Consider the following 17,706-nt stretch of genomic DNA (forward strand, 5'->3'; position numbering starts at 1 on the left):
AAGGAGAGGCAGGTCAATACAAGTCGTTTTTCTACAATTTCTTACGCTATTTCATCACTAAATTCACTTCTGAGAACATTTGATGCGAGAAATCAACTGTGTAGATTTCAAATATTGGCATTTTTACGAAAATTTATGGCGAATCGAAAATGTGCTCAAACGTTTTCGGAAGTGAGAATCTCCATAAGAATAACGGCCAATAATAACGTCAATAATTCTTGTTATGTTTGGGTACTGCAGACGGCGTCTGTGCGGGGGTATTATTGCGCAATACCAGCAAGAACACATCGTCTCAAACTGTCAGCAGCGTTCTGTGTGCTCGTCACCTTGTGAGTTCATTCTTCCAAGAACAACTAGCAAGAGCGTTCTCCCCAAGAACACAAGTCCGTTCTTTGCATTCTTGGTTTTGAAAAACTCTGTGTTTGTTCCAGGGGCGAGGTTTGTGTAAATTTGAGGGTTAGTGATGTCACTAATCCGGGAGGAATGTCGTGTTGTCCCTACCAGCCGTTTGTTGTAGTCCTTAAAAAAACGATTTCTTTAAAAGCAAATATCTTCCTTTCAGGGCTCAACGCTAAGGATTTTTTCTACTGGCCGAGTCGGGCCAATGGTGGAAATTTGTATTTGCCCTGCCAAAATTTTCACTGGCCCCAACACATAGAAGTAATAAATAAATAAAATAAAATAAAACAGGCCTAGTTATTGTTTTAGTTGTTTTTGTGCCATTCAAACTTAATAAAAAAGGTTGACACGAAAAACTACTAGACTAACTCATACATTTTAAATATTGTTAAAGATAGTCAGTAATAAAAACAAAAACAAATTACAAATAGTATATTATGTGAAAAATGGGTTAAAATCACATTACATTCTAACATAACAATCTAAAAACAAAAATAATGATTTTATTTTTAAATTCACTAAACTACAAATTAAAATAAATACAAACAAAAGCACAGACTAATTAACCAACATTTGATTAGGTCTACCCATTACAATAGTCACTTTACAGTTACTGCTATCATAAAAATACACTTACTTGTAGGTTTAGAATTGTATACTAGTGCAGTGCGCGTGCAAAATCAGTTTTTGTGTGTGTTTTTAGTAATTGTTGGTTTGGTGTGTTTGAGTGCTCATTGTTACAATTACACAGCAAAAGTTCAGTGACATTTTTATTTGTGCATGGTAGAAAGCAAATACTGATACTGACATAATGACATACAATAAATATGGAAAATTTAACTACAAGATTGAGGGAGCAGGCTACACAGTGAACTCCGAGAAAACGCTATGCTTGAGCAAACAGTTTGTGAATAGGCAACTACAAATGATGCCCGTGAAAGAGACTGTGAAAGCATTGAATAGGATATGTTTAGTTGGTGAATAGGGATGCAACGGTGCACGGTAAAATCCCGGACCGTTCGGTCAGCCCTGCACGGGACAATCTACCCTCGTGTCCCGCGGGACTTCGGTTTTGCCATTGAGTTCGCGCTGATCCTTTTAGTTTTTGCTTTAGGCGCCGTTCACATATCGCGCCTAAAAACGCGTAGAAAACGCTAGGCGTGCCGCATTCTCCTTTTTCCAAAGCGCTAGGGCGGTTGCGCTCCGGAGGCGTCTGTCGTTGCTAAAGCAACCATCGCAGCTCTGGGGTGCGTTTCCCGAAAGCATCGTTGGCCAAATATGGTCGCAAGTTCATCGCAATGTCCATTGAACTCTATTGGTAACGACGGAACTTGCGACCATAGTTGGCCAACGATGCTTTCGGGAAACGCACCCCTGGTTGGTTCTTGTCACGTGACCTACGGTGTGCTTGCGGCATTCTGAAAAGTTGAGATTTTTCTCCACTGCTGGGGACATCGTTAGTGCCAACCGGTCTCGCCTTGCACCAGACAGTGTTGATAGACTCATCTTTTTGCACCAGAATCTCTCAATAGTGGATGAGTAAATAACATTGCACTTTGTATCCTGAATGCAGTATTTTTTTATTATATTATTTTGCTCTGCTTTTTTTTATTCAAAGCACAAGCTAATTTATGTTTGTTAAAGGTAAAAGTGCACTTTTTCTTTCACATTGATCACTTCATATACCAGTTATCAAGGTTTGGAATTGGGATCCACTTGAATATTTTGAAGTGTGTTTGTTTACATTTTGTATTTCATATAAGTGATAGTTGAAGAGGTTGTATTACTTAGTGTTGTTCAGTACAGACTAGAGTGTTAATTTATTCCATACATTGATGTTCTTCCTACTGTGACATTCTGTTTATGCTCATAAGAAAAATAAAACATATTTTTGGGATGAAATAGCAGTCTCTTTCTGCACAAAACATGTACCGAAACCGAACCGAGACCGTGGCCCAAAAACCGAGGTACGGACCGTACCGTGGGCTATCTGTACCGTTGTACCCCTATTGGTGAATAGCATAGGCTACTATTACACAGTAGCAATAACGTTAAGCGCACCAGAATAAAATATAATATTCTGAAGAAAAAAGTGTAGCTGACTTACAGATTCAGTTAACATCCACAAATGAATAAGTGTGACGATTCAGGGAGCAGGCTACACAGTGAGCTCAGAGAAAACGCTACTTATGCTGGGTACACACCAAAAGATTTTTTACATCTTATAAGATTTTCAAAATGTGATAGACCACAAACATGAGGACAAAAAAATCCTAGATTTAACCGCTTTGCTCCTATAGTGTGTGACAAAGACAGCACACCACACACAAACAGATTTTCAACCAAGAGTCTCGACTGTGAACACAGGAAATCTCGCAAAATCTTGTGAGACCTCTGAATAAGCATGGCGGACGATATGCAGGAAGAAATTGCGATGATAGTGTTTGGAAAGGTTTTACATGACACGTTGTATAAACATTCGTGCTGTTGCCACAAATCAACAAGTTGATCCTCCATCTCTGCTGTCCACATCAATTTCACTTTGTGTGCGCCATGACTGCGTTTGTTATGCTTCCGTCTTCCATCATCTCGCTTTCTGATTGGATATTGTTTCATTTCACGTGATAATCTCCAGAGCGTGCCATGTTTGTCCTCGGGGTTCCGCCACACATTAGAATTTCTGATCGTAAATATTCAAAAATGTTGAATATTTACGATTCGCGATCGGGGCGGCGCCGACGTTCTTCCGAGCACGTTCGGACACTCTTAACACACCTCACACCAAGGGAAAATCTGATAAGATGAACTGTAGAACCATCAAGATAATCGGGACACAGCTAGGATTGTCGGAAAGGGGGAAATCGGCCCAAAATCAGCCTGGTTATCTTTTGGTGTGTACCCAGAATTAAGCTCCGCTGCTTTCTTCAACCCTCTCTGTGTCTGGTCCTGCGCTGTGCTAACTCAGTGTGCAGTGTGAGAGGGGGAGTGGCCAGCGGCAAAAGCCAATGTGTGCTGCTTTTACCGATATATTTTTAACAATATATTTTGCATTTCTAATCCAAACAATGTCAAACTTGGCACTGCACTTACTCGTGCCCGTAGCAAGACACCTGTCAAAGTTCATTGAAAATTCATTGAAAATTGAAATTCATCGGACTAACGGTTCGAGAGATATGCGAATAACAGACAGACACGCACACACAGACAGACAGAAAGACTTTCCTGTAATTTATAGATAGATGGCACATTTATTGTTGAACAAAAAATATTTAATCAATTAATATTTTAGTCAGAATTATTGCGTTCCTGTTCTATTGCGCTCTGTCTGTTTTTTACGCATGCGCGCAACGGCGCTCGTTCATGGAAATCTATGGAGTTTGGCATAATGGACGTATTTGCACTAGTTTCTAACATTTACAGATGAAGAATATACATGTAGAATGTAGGTTATGCTCTGAGGAACGCACTACATCTCAAACACATTACACATTGCAGCGCAAGTATAGATCTGTCAGCACACGTATCTGTCAGAGTAGGCTATCTGATGGGGCAAGCCGCTTTAAACAAACGGTAAAAGTGTAGTTTGTAGCGACATAGCCTATGTTGTTATTGAAAGGAGGAGGTGGAAACCTGCAAACATTTAAACGCTGTAATAATAAAAACAAATTCAAAACGAAAGTAAAGGCGACGGCTCCTCACGGACGACTGCCGCACACATAAACAAAACATAACATCCGTTTAAACACAGGGAGTAAGACGTGAGAGTATTCGTGTTGTGCTTTGGAAGTGTGTTCATACGCACAAGCGTGCGAGTACCAATCTGAGAGACGCGGGTACTTTCGGCCTGATCGGACAAGTGACACTTCCGTCTGCTGGCCCGAGTGTCTTTCATGCTGGCCCCGGGCCATCGGGCAGTCGAGCCCTGCCTTTGCTTTGAACTTTGAGCGTTGTAACTTTGCAGATGTTGTTTATGCTCTAACAGCAACATTACACACTAACTAAAGTTGGAAAAGTGAAATCATAATCAACCACACCTTTAAAGAAGAGACTGCACAGAAAGGTAGCTGTGGCTATCGCATGTGTCTTACTGTTGTGGTTTTACAGGAAACCAATCGGAAACCAGTCTGCTACTCGCAGTGTGATTTTTCTCACAAGCGAGCACTCATCAAGCACTTGTGTTGGACTGTTGGGTTCATATTGAGAAATCAGTCAATCGATGGAGTTGGCAAATGAAACATTGTGAATAACTTCACACAGGCTGCCGGAGTGTTTCATGGGTTTCCATATCTGCTGTTTGTTCAGAGGTGAATGGATGTGCTGTCGGCAGTGTGGTGCGTGTTTGCATTGCACACAGATTATGAGAGTCACAAGTGCAGGTGAAGTGTGTGAGATCAGTCAACATCAGAGTGTCAGGGCTTGTGAACAGTGTAGTGGTACAGTATAGTATGTCTATACTGAACTCTTGCTTGTGTCCTAAAGCTATTCATAGGAAATCTGTTTTATGGTTTTCACAAATTCTGGCTTTCCATTTTGGGTTTTCTGTTTTGTTAAGCATCTAAAGGAATGTCTAATTAAATTAATCTTGAACAGATTAATAACTTTGATTAATTAAAATATAACTAAATGTTAGGACTGGGTTGTACTGTGCGATGGATGAAATGTGAGATTTTGCTATTCTGTTTATATATGGCGATGGATATATTTGAATGGGTGTTAGTAGGCAGAAGTGATTTATGCTATTTATTTACACATGAGCATCGGTAATGTTGTGACTCGCTGCATTAAAGTCAGCATGAAATATTCACCCTATCTATTTTTAAATGCATTTCATTGATCTTATTATGAACGATTCATACATGCATTTTTTCATTTTTAATAATATATAAACCTCGTAATTATTCTCTATCTTCCGGTGAAACAATATGCTGGACTTCTCCAGTCATTGGGCAAATTCCATATGTGTTTTTGCACTCTTGAAGTGCACTTTGGGAAGGAAACGTCATGGTCCTGTCCCAAATGGGCCACATCATATGCTCTTTCGGTCTTGATGACTTACGAGTGCCACTGTGTGCGTTTGATCTTGAAGTCCAAGAGACTGAAGGATGTCCCATTTGTCATTTTAGGTTTCAGAAGGGTGCTCATGAGCAGCCGCCTTTAAAGTTGATATTCGCCTTCGATGCGCACTGAAGCGAGCGTCGCTGCAGACTTCTTCCCTACATAAAAAATGACATTACGTTGCAAAAGTGTGGACTCGTAGGAAGACCGCGAGGCCCATTTGGGACAAGGCCTTTGTGGGGGGAGGAGTTCCAAACGAAGGTGAACACCTGAATTCCTTCAAGTTCGTTAGCGAAGGGTACATGTGATATGGTCACATCAAGGAATCATTGTTTATGGTCATGTGACCCAGTGTGGTGAATCCTCGCTATTCATTTTAAAAGTTTAATGCTGAGAGAGTTTGTGATAAAGGCTACAGAATAATTTTTGTTTTGTTTGTGGTAAGCTTGCTGCGATAGTCGTACTGACGGTGTTACCATTGTTCAGCCGCAACACCGGTTACATCACTTGCCCTTCGCCCCCATCGTCCTTTAAGATAATAAAATCAATTGGTTCAGTTAGAAAACAGACGCTACAATTAAAAAGTAAACATGTCTGCTTAATAAAGTTTGAGCCGAACGAGAGTCGCAGCACAGATCAGCCGCAGGAGTCAGATTTCCCTCTTGACTAACAAGACGACGGTGGAAGATTTGGTTTCAAAGCAAAATGTAAAAGCGCCTATTTAAGCGAGTTTTTCATTGTACTGTTTTTTGTTGTGTTTTTCCATTAACCCTTTCGCACGTACGATCACACCGGTGTGATCAGTCTAGGCTGGTCCCTGGAGCGTACGATCACACCGGTGTGATTAGAACGGTCAGTGCATCACGTGATCAACTGCTAAATTCAAATGTGCTTTTGCGCGTTGGCTGGCGCTGAGCCAGAGACAGGCGCGCTCAGAGCTGTCATATATCACAACTTTTTAGTGTTTTCAATCACATAATGTTTATTTTAGGTTTCAGACTTAAAAGTACTAAAAAAACAATACATTTAGAGTTTGTAAAATACACACTGATGTTAAAGGAAGAGGCAATAATAATCCTTTCCATTATAATTAGACAAGTTTTATTCATATCAGATACACATTGTGTAAGTAATTTTAAAGTTTATTCTATTCTTTTCCCAGTTCACCAGCCACTTACTTTTATGTATTTCGGGAGAAGTGGATGAATTCATAAATCCAACAGATCTGATTCTCTGAACTGCGTCTGCGGCACAAACTAGGATGGCGGCGCCCATCGCGCATACAGCTCAACTAACGCAATCGTTATAAAGGTGTTTAAACAACAAAACACTTCCACTTGCATATATTTGACAATCGGAATATCAGATATTTCATGCCATATCTAACAAATTTGTGAATATTTTGAATAAAAAAGGAAAAATGACAAAAGCAGATCATCATTCATTCAGCTCTGTTGTTGCTGCAGTGTGTCACGTGACAAGCAATGACACGTCACCATGGAAACCATAAAGTGACACATTCTAAATAACGGTCGGCTTGAAAAACTCACGCTGGGGGGTCAGCCAGAATATTTTAAACTTGCGTGTGAAAAGGTTAAGAATAATAGACTAATGAACCCACCAATCAAACAAACCGCCCCTGAATTGGCGCTAATTTGAAAGTAAAACTAAAATGCGCACGGCCGCACTCACGCGGAGCAAGCAGAACAGAGTGAGCATTTTCAGTTCATACCAGTGGATGCTCAACTTCCATAGGAATTAATTGAAAACGCTTGCTCTGCTCCGCACCATTATGAATGTCAGTGCGGACGTGAGCATTTTACTTTCGTTTTCAAATTAGCGTTTTAAAAGCCCCTGCCGGTGATTCTGGTATTACAGGTGTTGTCAAACGTCGATTAACCGGTGGGAAAATATCCTCACCGTCACAACCCTAGTTTGTGGTATTTTACTCACATTTGTCATGCATTTCATATGCATTTCATATGCAGTTTATATAAGTTTCATAATTAAGAAATTAGTTTATTAGTAGATAAATTTGATAGTGTTGACTGCAAGTGAGACGGCAACTTTTAAAGTTGAGAGCAGAGACGGAACACACAATATACATAAAGAATGTTTTAGAAACTTCATTATAAAGTGTATGTTATTTCTAACGATTATAAAAACGATTATAAAAACAATTGTAAAAATTCCTGTTTTTATAGGCTACATCTGTAATATTTTGGTCGTATTTGTTTTTGTTTTAAGTTTTCCGGTGTAAAATAATTCTGTTCTCGCTCACTGGAAATTAAATTTAAAATGACACCCAATCAGAACAAAGTACATTTTTAAAATGACAGCAACTGGAATGAGATTTTGGACCAGTGAGATTTTAATTTTGTGTTGATTTTAAAAAGCAAAAAATGAAAAGCCAAATGACCAATAAAATTGCTGCCTGTAGTTGCGGCTTGTTAGAAAAGGCAGATTAATGTGGAAGAGGATTTATGGCTTGCTATTTTAATGGCGTCACGAAGCGTGTTGGAGTGAAAGAGAGCGACTGGCAGCAGAGATGTGTGTGTTGCTCAGGACAGGGAGTTCCTCAGCGTGGCACGTTCAGCTAGTGGCGTGTGTGTGTGCGGCACTAATGGCTGCAGGCTTGCAGTGACGGTGGGGGAAGGGCTGGTTTACACACGCCGCTGGACGAGCTCTGATCTGATGCTCTGCTGCAGAACCGTGCTGGGAAAAGTGGTGTAAATAACTCCGATTCTAATGCAGATGTTCATCTACTTGAACAGTTTTTTTTTTTTTGCATTAAATGGTGGTAAATGGTACAATTTGAAGTTGGCATGAGAAGAAAAATTCACCTTGTCTATTTTCCAAATACATAGATTAGATCTTATTGTGAATAATTCATCTGTGCATGTTTCATTTAAAAAAATAAATAAATAAAAACCTTATAATGTTAATCAATAAGCATCACTTTTTTCCCCTCATGATTCTGGATCGCTCCACAAAAATGAAAAAAGTTATCCTTCTGACACTGTTTTTTTAAACCCACTCATACTATTTATATTGGTAAATTACACTGAAAATATTTTCATTCTTTTACATTGTATCTTTAGATTAACTTTAAGGGATAGTTCACCCTGAATAGGGCTCTAGCCTCCCACAAGTCTTTAAGAATGTGCACGTTAAAATTTGACGTGGTCGCATTTGTGCAAGTCCATGGTCATGCACTTGGTCGGTGTCTGCCTACCTGCATTTGCATTTGGGATTTATCTGTCACATATTATCGACTACTGCAAATCTGCTATTCTCCCATAGTTAGTCCTGTTGGAGTTTTTCCCTCTTTTGCATCTTGTTTTTAAATCGCTAATTCAAAGGCAAATATAAAATGTGCAGTCGCGCGGGCATTCATAACGGTGCGGAGCAAAGCAAGCGTTTTCAATTAGTTCCAATGGAAGTTGAAGCTTACATAGGAATGAACCGAAAACGTTCTCTCCGTGCCAGTGGACACGCACCGTAATGTGCGGCTGTGCGCATTTTACTTTCGCTTTCAAAATTAGCACCAAATCGGGGCGGCAATTGCTTGAATGGTGGGTTCATTATTATTTAAACACAACAATGAAACCGTAAAATGACAAACTCGCTTAAATAGGTGCTTTCGGCAAATCTTAAATAGGCAAATCTTCCGCCATCGTCTTGTGAGTGAGGCGAAATGGGTGAAATGAGGTGAAATCTGACTCCTGCTGCTGATCTGTTCTACAACTCTCGTTCGGCTCATACTGCATTATAGTCTTTGATTGAGCAGACACGTTCAGTTCTTTAAGCTTCTGTTCTCTAACTGAACTAAATAATTAGTATTACTATAAAAAAATCTAAACGACGGTGGGGGCGGTGGGCATGTGAACCGGTGTAGCGCAGACTATCGCAGCAAACCTGTCACATTTGATTGTTAAAAGATTAAAACATTTTGCTAATATGAGGTCTCGTCACAGTCAGTCTTTTTACATCAGTGCAAAACTAAGGTATGGAGATTAAAGCCCTATTCGGACGGGATTAGTTTTACAAGGGTGGATGGAGTAATGTAATTTTACCACAAGACGTCTGTAATATTAATGGCCTATTCGCACGGGATAAGAAATCTCAGTAAAACTAGCAGATGTGGGAGGTGTAACTCAATTTACACACCGCCGTCAACTCCCTGTCATCATGTGCGTACGTTGCTTCCTGATATTAAAGGGTACATAACATGCACAGTTTCACCTAATCTCATGTTAATCTTGAGTACCTATTGAGTAGTAGTGCATCCTTAATATCTCAAAAAAGTGTTTAGTTTTATTATATTTAGAAAAGAAAAATACAGCTTTCCGATTCTCTCCGGAAAAAGCCGAGGTCCTGGAGGCGGAGCTATAGAGTCAAGCGGTAGTGCTTGATTTCCAGCAAAAGACAGAAATCTGATCCAGTTGTACTTACATGAATGGGGTCTTTTATCACTGGGACCGCTCCACGTTTTAATAGCAAACGATTTGCAAATCCAGCGTCGACCTGAGCCTTGTTAATAAAACATTCGTCACTGAAACGACCAGAACACACAACCGCACTTCCTACACTCCGTTGCTGCCCCGGAAAAACAAACTGCATCCACTGTTCCTGTAACACTGGGTTCTTTGGAAAACTGAACACTGTAAGCTTTCCCTCACATCCAAATACACACTTTTTTGGAGACATTCTTGAACAAATCCTATGCAGCGCTGCCGATGATTTCCTGTTGAAGCGCGTTGATGTGCGCGGTCTCGCTCTCCTCTAGTCGACGTGCTCGCGGGCGAACTTTTCCGAGAGAAATGCTCATATAAGGAGTTGCACTCTGATCTAAGTCATTAGATCCACGATCTAAAAAAAACCAGCCGAAACTTGTACCAACCCGGAAGTACGATTTTCAGCATAGAAATTCTCTGTTATTCGTCCAAAATATTTTTTTAAAACTTTGCCCATGTTTAGCATGAGAATCTATCTCTTTAACACTGTAAACAACTCTGAATACATGAAACACCATTGTACCCCCCCTTTAAGTGCGCAAACACATAATCTATATATAACCTACAAATAGCATTTAGGTCCGATCGAATGATTTATTAATTAAATTAATAAGACCTAAATTCTGATTGGATTCTCTTGGTAATAGGCACTTACCTAAAGCGAAAATAAGTTTCATGCCTCTAACAAGTGCTTACGACCATCTTTTTGATCTTAATGGTACTCAGAAAACACGAGTTTTGCCACAGACTTGACGTCCCATTGCCTAGAACGTTACTGCATGCTTTTTCAAGTGCCTCCATACTTGGAAAACCCCAAGAAAAGTACTTTTAAACAGGAAATGATGGAATATTTACATACGCGGGTCTATTCGCACTGGATTAGTAGTACCTGAGGTAATTTTTTCAGACCTTTTTACAGAAGGTAAAAGTTGCCGTAATGTTTACTGGCATTGTCCATAATGATTACTGAGATGGCACATTTTATGGCACAGGACTAAAAATCACTAGGAAGCTCTGGTAATAATTGCTTTGCCCCACCTCTCCATGTTAAACTAATCCCATCCGAATAGGGCTTAGGACAACTATTCATCAGCACGCATTGATTAATCCCATGTTGTAGCAAAAAAAGGTGCGCCCAAATCATGTGCTGGTGAGACCAGCTGAGAAAGTCAATCCCACCAGTGCGACCAGTGTGAAGAATGAGTCTAGAGCAGGGCTCTACAGTGCGAGTATTTCACTCGCATTTGCGCCTAAAAATAGTTATGACGAATGACGGGCTGTTCTCAATACACTGAACAACAGCGCGATGAAGCGAAGCATACCATTGATTTCACATGGAAAGCAAGCAAGAGGACGGGGTCGCAATGTTTCACATGGAAAGCAAGGACGGGGTCGCAACTGCGCGATGTGAACATAACATGATGACGCGCTTAACTTTATTCAAATGAGAGCGACGATTCGCAACCAATGAGCCAATCACTGAAATAGTGTGGGAATGTGCGGGAACTGCTGGATTTTAAGTGAGAGAGTCAAGTGACTCCTCCCAACAGTGCTAAAAACAAACGTGTGAGAGCGTGTTATTGGCTATATGTCATGTTATAGCCAGATATGATGATGCTACTAACTCGCATCAAGACAGATGAGCGATCTATTCATCAAGCGTACGCGCAAACTGCCGCAAATGAAAGATAAAGTGAAAGTAAAAGTGAAAGTAAGTCGTAGACGCTCAACACACAATCATATTCATTAATAGTAAAGACACGAAATGATATTAGGCTACCAGTGCTGCTGTCGCTCTCTCCTATCGCTGATTTTGAAATGAGCTTATGATGATCAATAAAATGCAGCTCATATCTGTTGCGCATAGGCCTACCATTAAATCTGCATAGGCCTATAGCGCGGGAATAGAAGATCCGATTTATATCAGTTTTGCGAAAACACACTTATGTGACTAGGTGTAAATGGAATCGTTTTGATCAGTAAAAACGCATGAAGTGACCAGGTGTAAACAGGCCCCTACACCATAAAAAAAGGTCAAGTTAAACACTTAGAGCTAGATACACAACACAGTAGGAAGCCTATAGTACGGAGCCCGGGAAGTCACCTGTGGGAGAAAAAAAAAACAATCCGTGGCGACGGTTTTGCAATCCGTCCTCTCAGTTTATAAACCGTACTCACAAATTCTCAAACTGTTCCCTCGGTTTAACAAATCGTGCCCACGGATTAATAAACCGTACCCACGAGTTTCTAATCCGCGCTCTCAGATTTGTAAACCGTGCCTTCAGTTTTTGCAATCTGTACCCACAAATTCATATACCGTGCCCACGCTTTCGCAATCCGTTCCCACGGGTTTGTAAGCTCGCCCTCATTTTAGAAGAACACCAGGAGACCGTTGTTAACGAATCATATTTTATATTGTTTTATTAAATATGAAGTGGAACACATCAAATTGTCTTGCGTCTGCATGTTTAAAGTGATTCTCATTTGTAGCGGGTATGGGGTAGAATAGAGGCTATATTTAATATGAATGACATGCATCAAAATCTTTTGTTTATTTGTAATAATCTTAGCACTTCATTATTATTGTCTAACCAGTATATTTGACGAATTGCTTTGTTCCTTTTTTGTAAGTTTTGGACAAAAGCGTCTTCTAAATATGTAGCCTAAAATGTAGGCATAATTAATAATAATAATAATTATAAACTAACCTTTTACAGTTTTGGATAAAATAGGCCTACATTTTTTGCATAATTTTTGCTTAAAAATAAAGCATTCACAAATGATTTCATGATAAATGTCTGTCTTATGTGAACTTATTTATAGTTATAAACTCAAATAATAATAGGCTAATAATAATAATAATAATTATTATTATTATTATTATTAATATTATTACATTTTAGGCTACATATTTAGAAGACGCTTGTCCGAAACTTAAAAAAAAAGGAACAAAGCAATTTGACAAATTTCAGTCATAATATAGGTTAGACAATAATAATAAAGTGCTAATATTATCACAAATAAACAAAATATTTTGATGCACGTCATTCATATACCCGCTACAATTGCGAATCACTTTAAACATGCAGACGCAAGACAATTTGATTCCACTTAATATTCAATAAAACAATATAAAATGGGCGATTCCACAGTTTAGGGCCAACTGCAAGGACAACAGCCTGCAAAATCAATCTTCATGGAGAAAGCCATTGTCCTCAGGTTAACATCCTGAGAAAACCTGGGGTACAGCTGTGTGAAAGGCAGGATAAATCTGGCAATGGTAAACTAGTAAACTTTGATCAAAGTCGAGTTGATGTCAAATTTAACGTATGTAACATGGACGGAAAAACAATGTAAGTTCAAGCAGAAAGTGTACTTAATCTAATTCAGTTTAATAAAATTCTGGTTGAATCCCAGTTCATGTTTTACTTTGTTCCTAATTTGGTATAGTTATGAGTCATGCGTTGTGTATGGTTCACAAAACTGGTAATAGGACTTCCATGCAGGCAGGGTAGCCATCTAATATTATCTGTTCTATAAACTTAAAGGTGCATTTTTGAGTCTGGTATGTTCATAAACTGAAAGCCAGCAAAATACTAACAAATACCACAGGTATATTTTTCTAATTTATTTGCCAAATGTAGAAGACAAAGGAACTCCTACAAGTGTGCTAAGTTATAACGTGTGTAACGTGGACGGAAAAAATTAAACAATCCTGCAAGATTGCCTCTGTAACACAAAATAATACCATTTCATGAAAACTGGCAAAGAATAGAACAAGTTCATAACACATTAAAATAACCATACTATCAAATTTAAAGATCATACAGATTGTGTTAACGCACTATTAACGTGTTAACTTCGTCAGCCTAAGCTATATTCTTATGAACATTGGACAGAAAAAAAAAAAAACATAAAAAAAAAAAAAACAGAAAAATGTCATTGACGATGTTGACTTTCATGAACAGCTTATTGAGTCAAAAATACGCAGAAAACAACGTTGGAAGTTGGACAGACTGAAAATTTCCGTCTAATTTACGAACAAGATGTGCAGAATCTGTCAAAATGTATAAAACCACCATTCATGCATGCTCTTTCACGATGAACGACGCTTTCGGTCCGAAACCACTCGCAATCATCCGACTTGCACACTCTTTAATCCTTTCTCACCACAATGATCCTATTTAATGTTTACTTAACCAAAGTTACCACGTTCGTAACATTTTAACGTTCGTAAAATTTTGGACAGAATCCACAAACTTACCCACATTCGTCGAAATCCGTGAAATCCTTTTAACTCTTCCTCCCGCGCAGAGCGACCGTGACCTAGACAATCTTATTTCTGACATGAGAACCGTTGAGACATTAGGAGATGGAAATTCAGCGTCAGAATAAAATGTTCGAGCGTTATGATTTTTTGACAGAAAATCTCGGCCCCTGTTTTATCCCGATTTATTAACAATTTATCATGTAGCAACGCATATGAGAATTTAACCCACACAAGATGGTTTTATCGTTATGCTACTGATAGAATTACATGGAAAAATTATATCTCCGCTTCCTTTAGAATCATATTTTAACGTGCGTAACTGCTTGGACAGAAAGTGTAACGAACATTAGTAAATGTTTCCATTGCATCGTGGTGGATTAAGGGAATTCTACTTTCAGTGTTAGTAGTAGTATTTTGTAGAAGACACACCAAAATAAATGTTATGCGCCAAAATTCAGGATTTTATTAAAGGAAATGAAAGAAATGACTTAGGAAAAACCAGATGCACTGAATGTCCTACCCTGACATCCGCAATTTCTGGGGACGGAAATAAAATAAAGTCTCATTACACGATAATGCCAAGGCTTAGTGGGATAAAAGTAACTTTATTATTTCTTACATCTATCTTTAACAAAATAATGAACTAAAAATAAAAAAATGACAACAACTGGGTATTATTCAATCTATATTGTTCATTACACCCCTTGTGGACAGAAACTGTGGAATCGCCCAAATATGATTCGTTAACAACGGTCTCCTGGTGTTCTTCTAAAACGAGGGCGAGCCACAACAAATCCGTGAGTACATTTTACAAACCCGTGGGAACGGATTGCGAAACGTGGGCACGGTTTATGAATTTGTGGGTACAGATTGCAAAAACTGAAGGCACGGTTTACAAATCTGAGAGCGCGGATTAGAAACTCGTGGGAACGGTTTATTAATCCGTGGGCACGATTTGTTAAACCGAGGGAACAGTTTGAGAATTCGTGAGTACGGTTTATAAACTGAGAGGACGGATTGCAAAACCGTCGCCACGGATTGTTTTTTTTTTCCCCAGAGGTGACTTCCCGGGCTCCGTACTATAGTCATTATCTCAAAAGACCAAGTGCAAAAAAAAAAACACGGAACTCCCGCACACTATCAAATGATACTTGCTCACTAAGCAAATGAGTATCTCAATTTTATTAGCAACGTTTAGGTCTCACCAAAAGACCAAGTGCAGAAACTGAAGTTATGACCAAAACAGTCGACACTGAGGACAGGAAGACGACAAAAACTCATTTTGAGGACAACTTAATGTAGCCTACTGCAAAGGAAAAAAGCAAGTGGGCATTTGTTTTGTTCTTAGCACTTTATACTTTATTGAGGTGTTCATTCTTTTTATATTTTGAAGTAGGCTAAAAATAATAATTGCATAATTATTAAACGGGTAGTTCACCCAAAATAGAAAATTCTGTCATTTATTACTCTCCATGTCGTTCCAAACCCGTAAGACTTTCACTCATCTTCGGAACACAAATGAAGAACTTTTTGATGAAATTGAGAGATTTCTTTCCCTCCATTGACAGCCTACACAACTACCACTTTGATGCTTCGAAAAAAGTTCATAAAAAGATCATAAAACTAATTCATATGAATTGAGCAGTTTAATCAACTTTTTTCACTGTGCTCCTATATTTCTTTGTGTGCCCCTAATTTTTTATTTTAGGAGCACATGTACTCCTTGGGAAAAAAGTTAGCGTAGAAATTTAAATTCTTTCATTATTTACTCGCCGCCTTGTCATTCCAAACCTGTAAGACTTTCGTTCATCTTCGGCACACAAATTAAGATATTTTTGATAAAATCTGAGAGAGTTCTGTCCCTCCATTGACAGTTATGCAACTACCACTTTGATGCTTCATAAAGTTCATTAAGAGATCGTAAAACTGATCCATATGAATCAGCCGATTTAGTCCAAATTTTCTGAAGTGACACGATCGCATTAAATGGTCATACAATCATGATTTCCACAAAAATATGAAGCAGCACAACTGTTTTCAACATTTATAATAATAAGAAATGTTTCTTGAGTATCATATTAGAATGATTTCAGAAGGATCATGTGACACTGAAGACTGGAGCAATTCAGCTTTGATCACAGGAATAAATAAAGTTTTAAAATAAATTACAATAGAAAACTTGTTAAAAAATTTTTTATATTACTGACCCCAAACTTTTGAACGATAGAGTATAAATTCTATATATTGCGTCACCAGTGAATCTTTAATTTGGTGTTTTTATAAAGAGCCGGCGCTTTCTTGTTCTCAAGCTCTGCTTCACTGAAAGGCAAAACTGTATCCACTTCTCGTATGTGAGCAGACGGATGTCATTGAGCAGCTGATGACAGTATCTTTTAGTACACTCTTTGACCTATGAACGTTTGGCTCGACAGCGTCTACACTACACTGGCAGAGAGCTGAACCTTGTGCCTGCAGAATGCTCTCTATGAATTTAAACTGAAATGCTACAGTGAAAGCTGCTTTGGGCCACATTTGCTCCGTTTCTTGAACATTGGGTGAAATGCATGAGAACTAGTGAGGTTTATTGATGCTAAAGCTCTTTTTTTTGTTTTTTTCATAGATGGGTCTTGCAACCCCCAATGGCCCATTCGGGCAGCAGTATGCACAGGGGTCGGTCCAGCAGATGTCCAGCGCTGGATTAAACGCCCAGATCCAGAACAAGGCAGCTCTCCCCAACAGCCTCCAGCCCACCCTGAAGGGTGCTTCCAGCGTGCCAAATCTGGTGAGTAACCCCCCAGAGCGGGCTCTGGTTCAGTCCACAACACTTCACGTCTCTTGTCTCTGCATCACGCATCTATTCAGCAGCTAATTATTCTTTTGGAGAGCTAATTGAAATGCACGTTTACATGCAGCAGAATATGGTAAATGGTAAATGGACTGCATTTATATAGCGCTTTCACAGACCTATGGCCACCAAAGCGCTTTACATATAGCCTCACATTCACCCATTCACTCACGCATTCATACACCGACGGCGGTGTCGGCCATGCAAGGCACCATCCAGCTCGTCGGGAGCAGCTGGGGTTAGGTGTCTTGCTCATGGACACCTCGACACTTGGTCAGGTGGAACCGGGGATTGAACCACCAACCTTTCGGTTTGTAGACAACCTACATGAACCACCGATCCACTGCCGCCCCAAAATATGACGTAAAAAGTAAATAAACTGCCAAATTAAGTCTAAAATTGTTGTTGTGCTTGACCATTCAGATCAGAAAACTGACCTAGACTGCTCCAGCATAATGTAATTAGGTTAACAAAGTATTTTTAATTTTAATGTTAAAATAGATTTCTATTTCAAATAATTTGTCCATTTCTATTCATCAAAGAATGCTGAAAAAAAAAGGTATCACCGTTTCAGCAAAAATATTAAGCAGCACAACTGTTTTTAACATTGATGATAATAA

General features: G+C 39.1%; 1 protein-coding gene across 7 annotated transcripts in view; it reads left to right on the forward strand.

Moving 5' to 3' along the window:
• crebbpb (CREB binding lysine acetyltransferase b) overlaps positions 1–17,706 on the forward strand; it is a 67,446-nt gene that overhangs the window by 26,391 nt on the left and 23,349 nt on the right. For all 7 annotated transcript variants that reach the window (XM_079869871.1, XM_079869873.1, XM_079869872.1 and 4 more), the window contains exon 3: positions 16,862–17,023. In XM_079869871.1, the coding sequence (XP_079725997.1) occupies positions 16,862–17,023 (162 nt within the window). The remainder of the gene's footprint in view (positions 1–16,861; positions 17,024–17,706) is intronic.

The sequence above is a fragment of the Squalius cephalus genome (genome assembly GCF_949319135.1).
Source record: "Squalius cephalus genome assembly, chromosome: 1".
Taxonomy (NCBI): Eukaryota; Metazoa; Chordata; class Actinopteri; order Cypriniformes; family Leuciscidae; genus Squalius; species Squalius cephalus.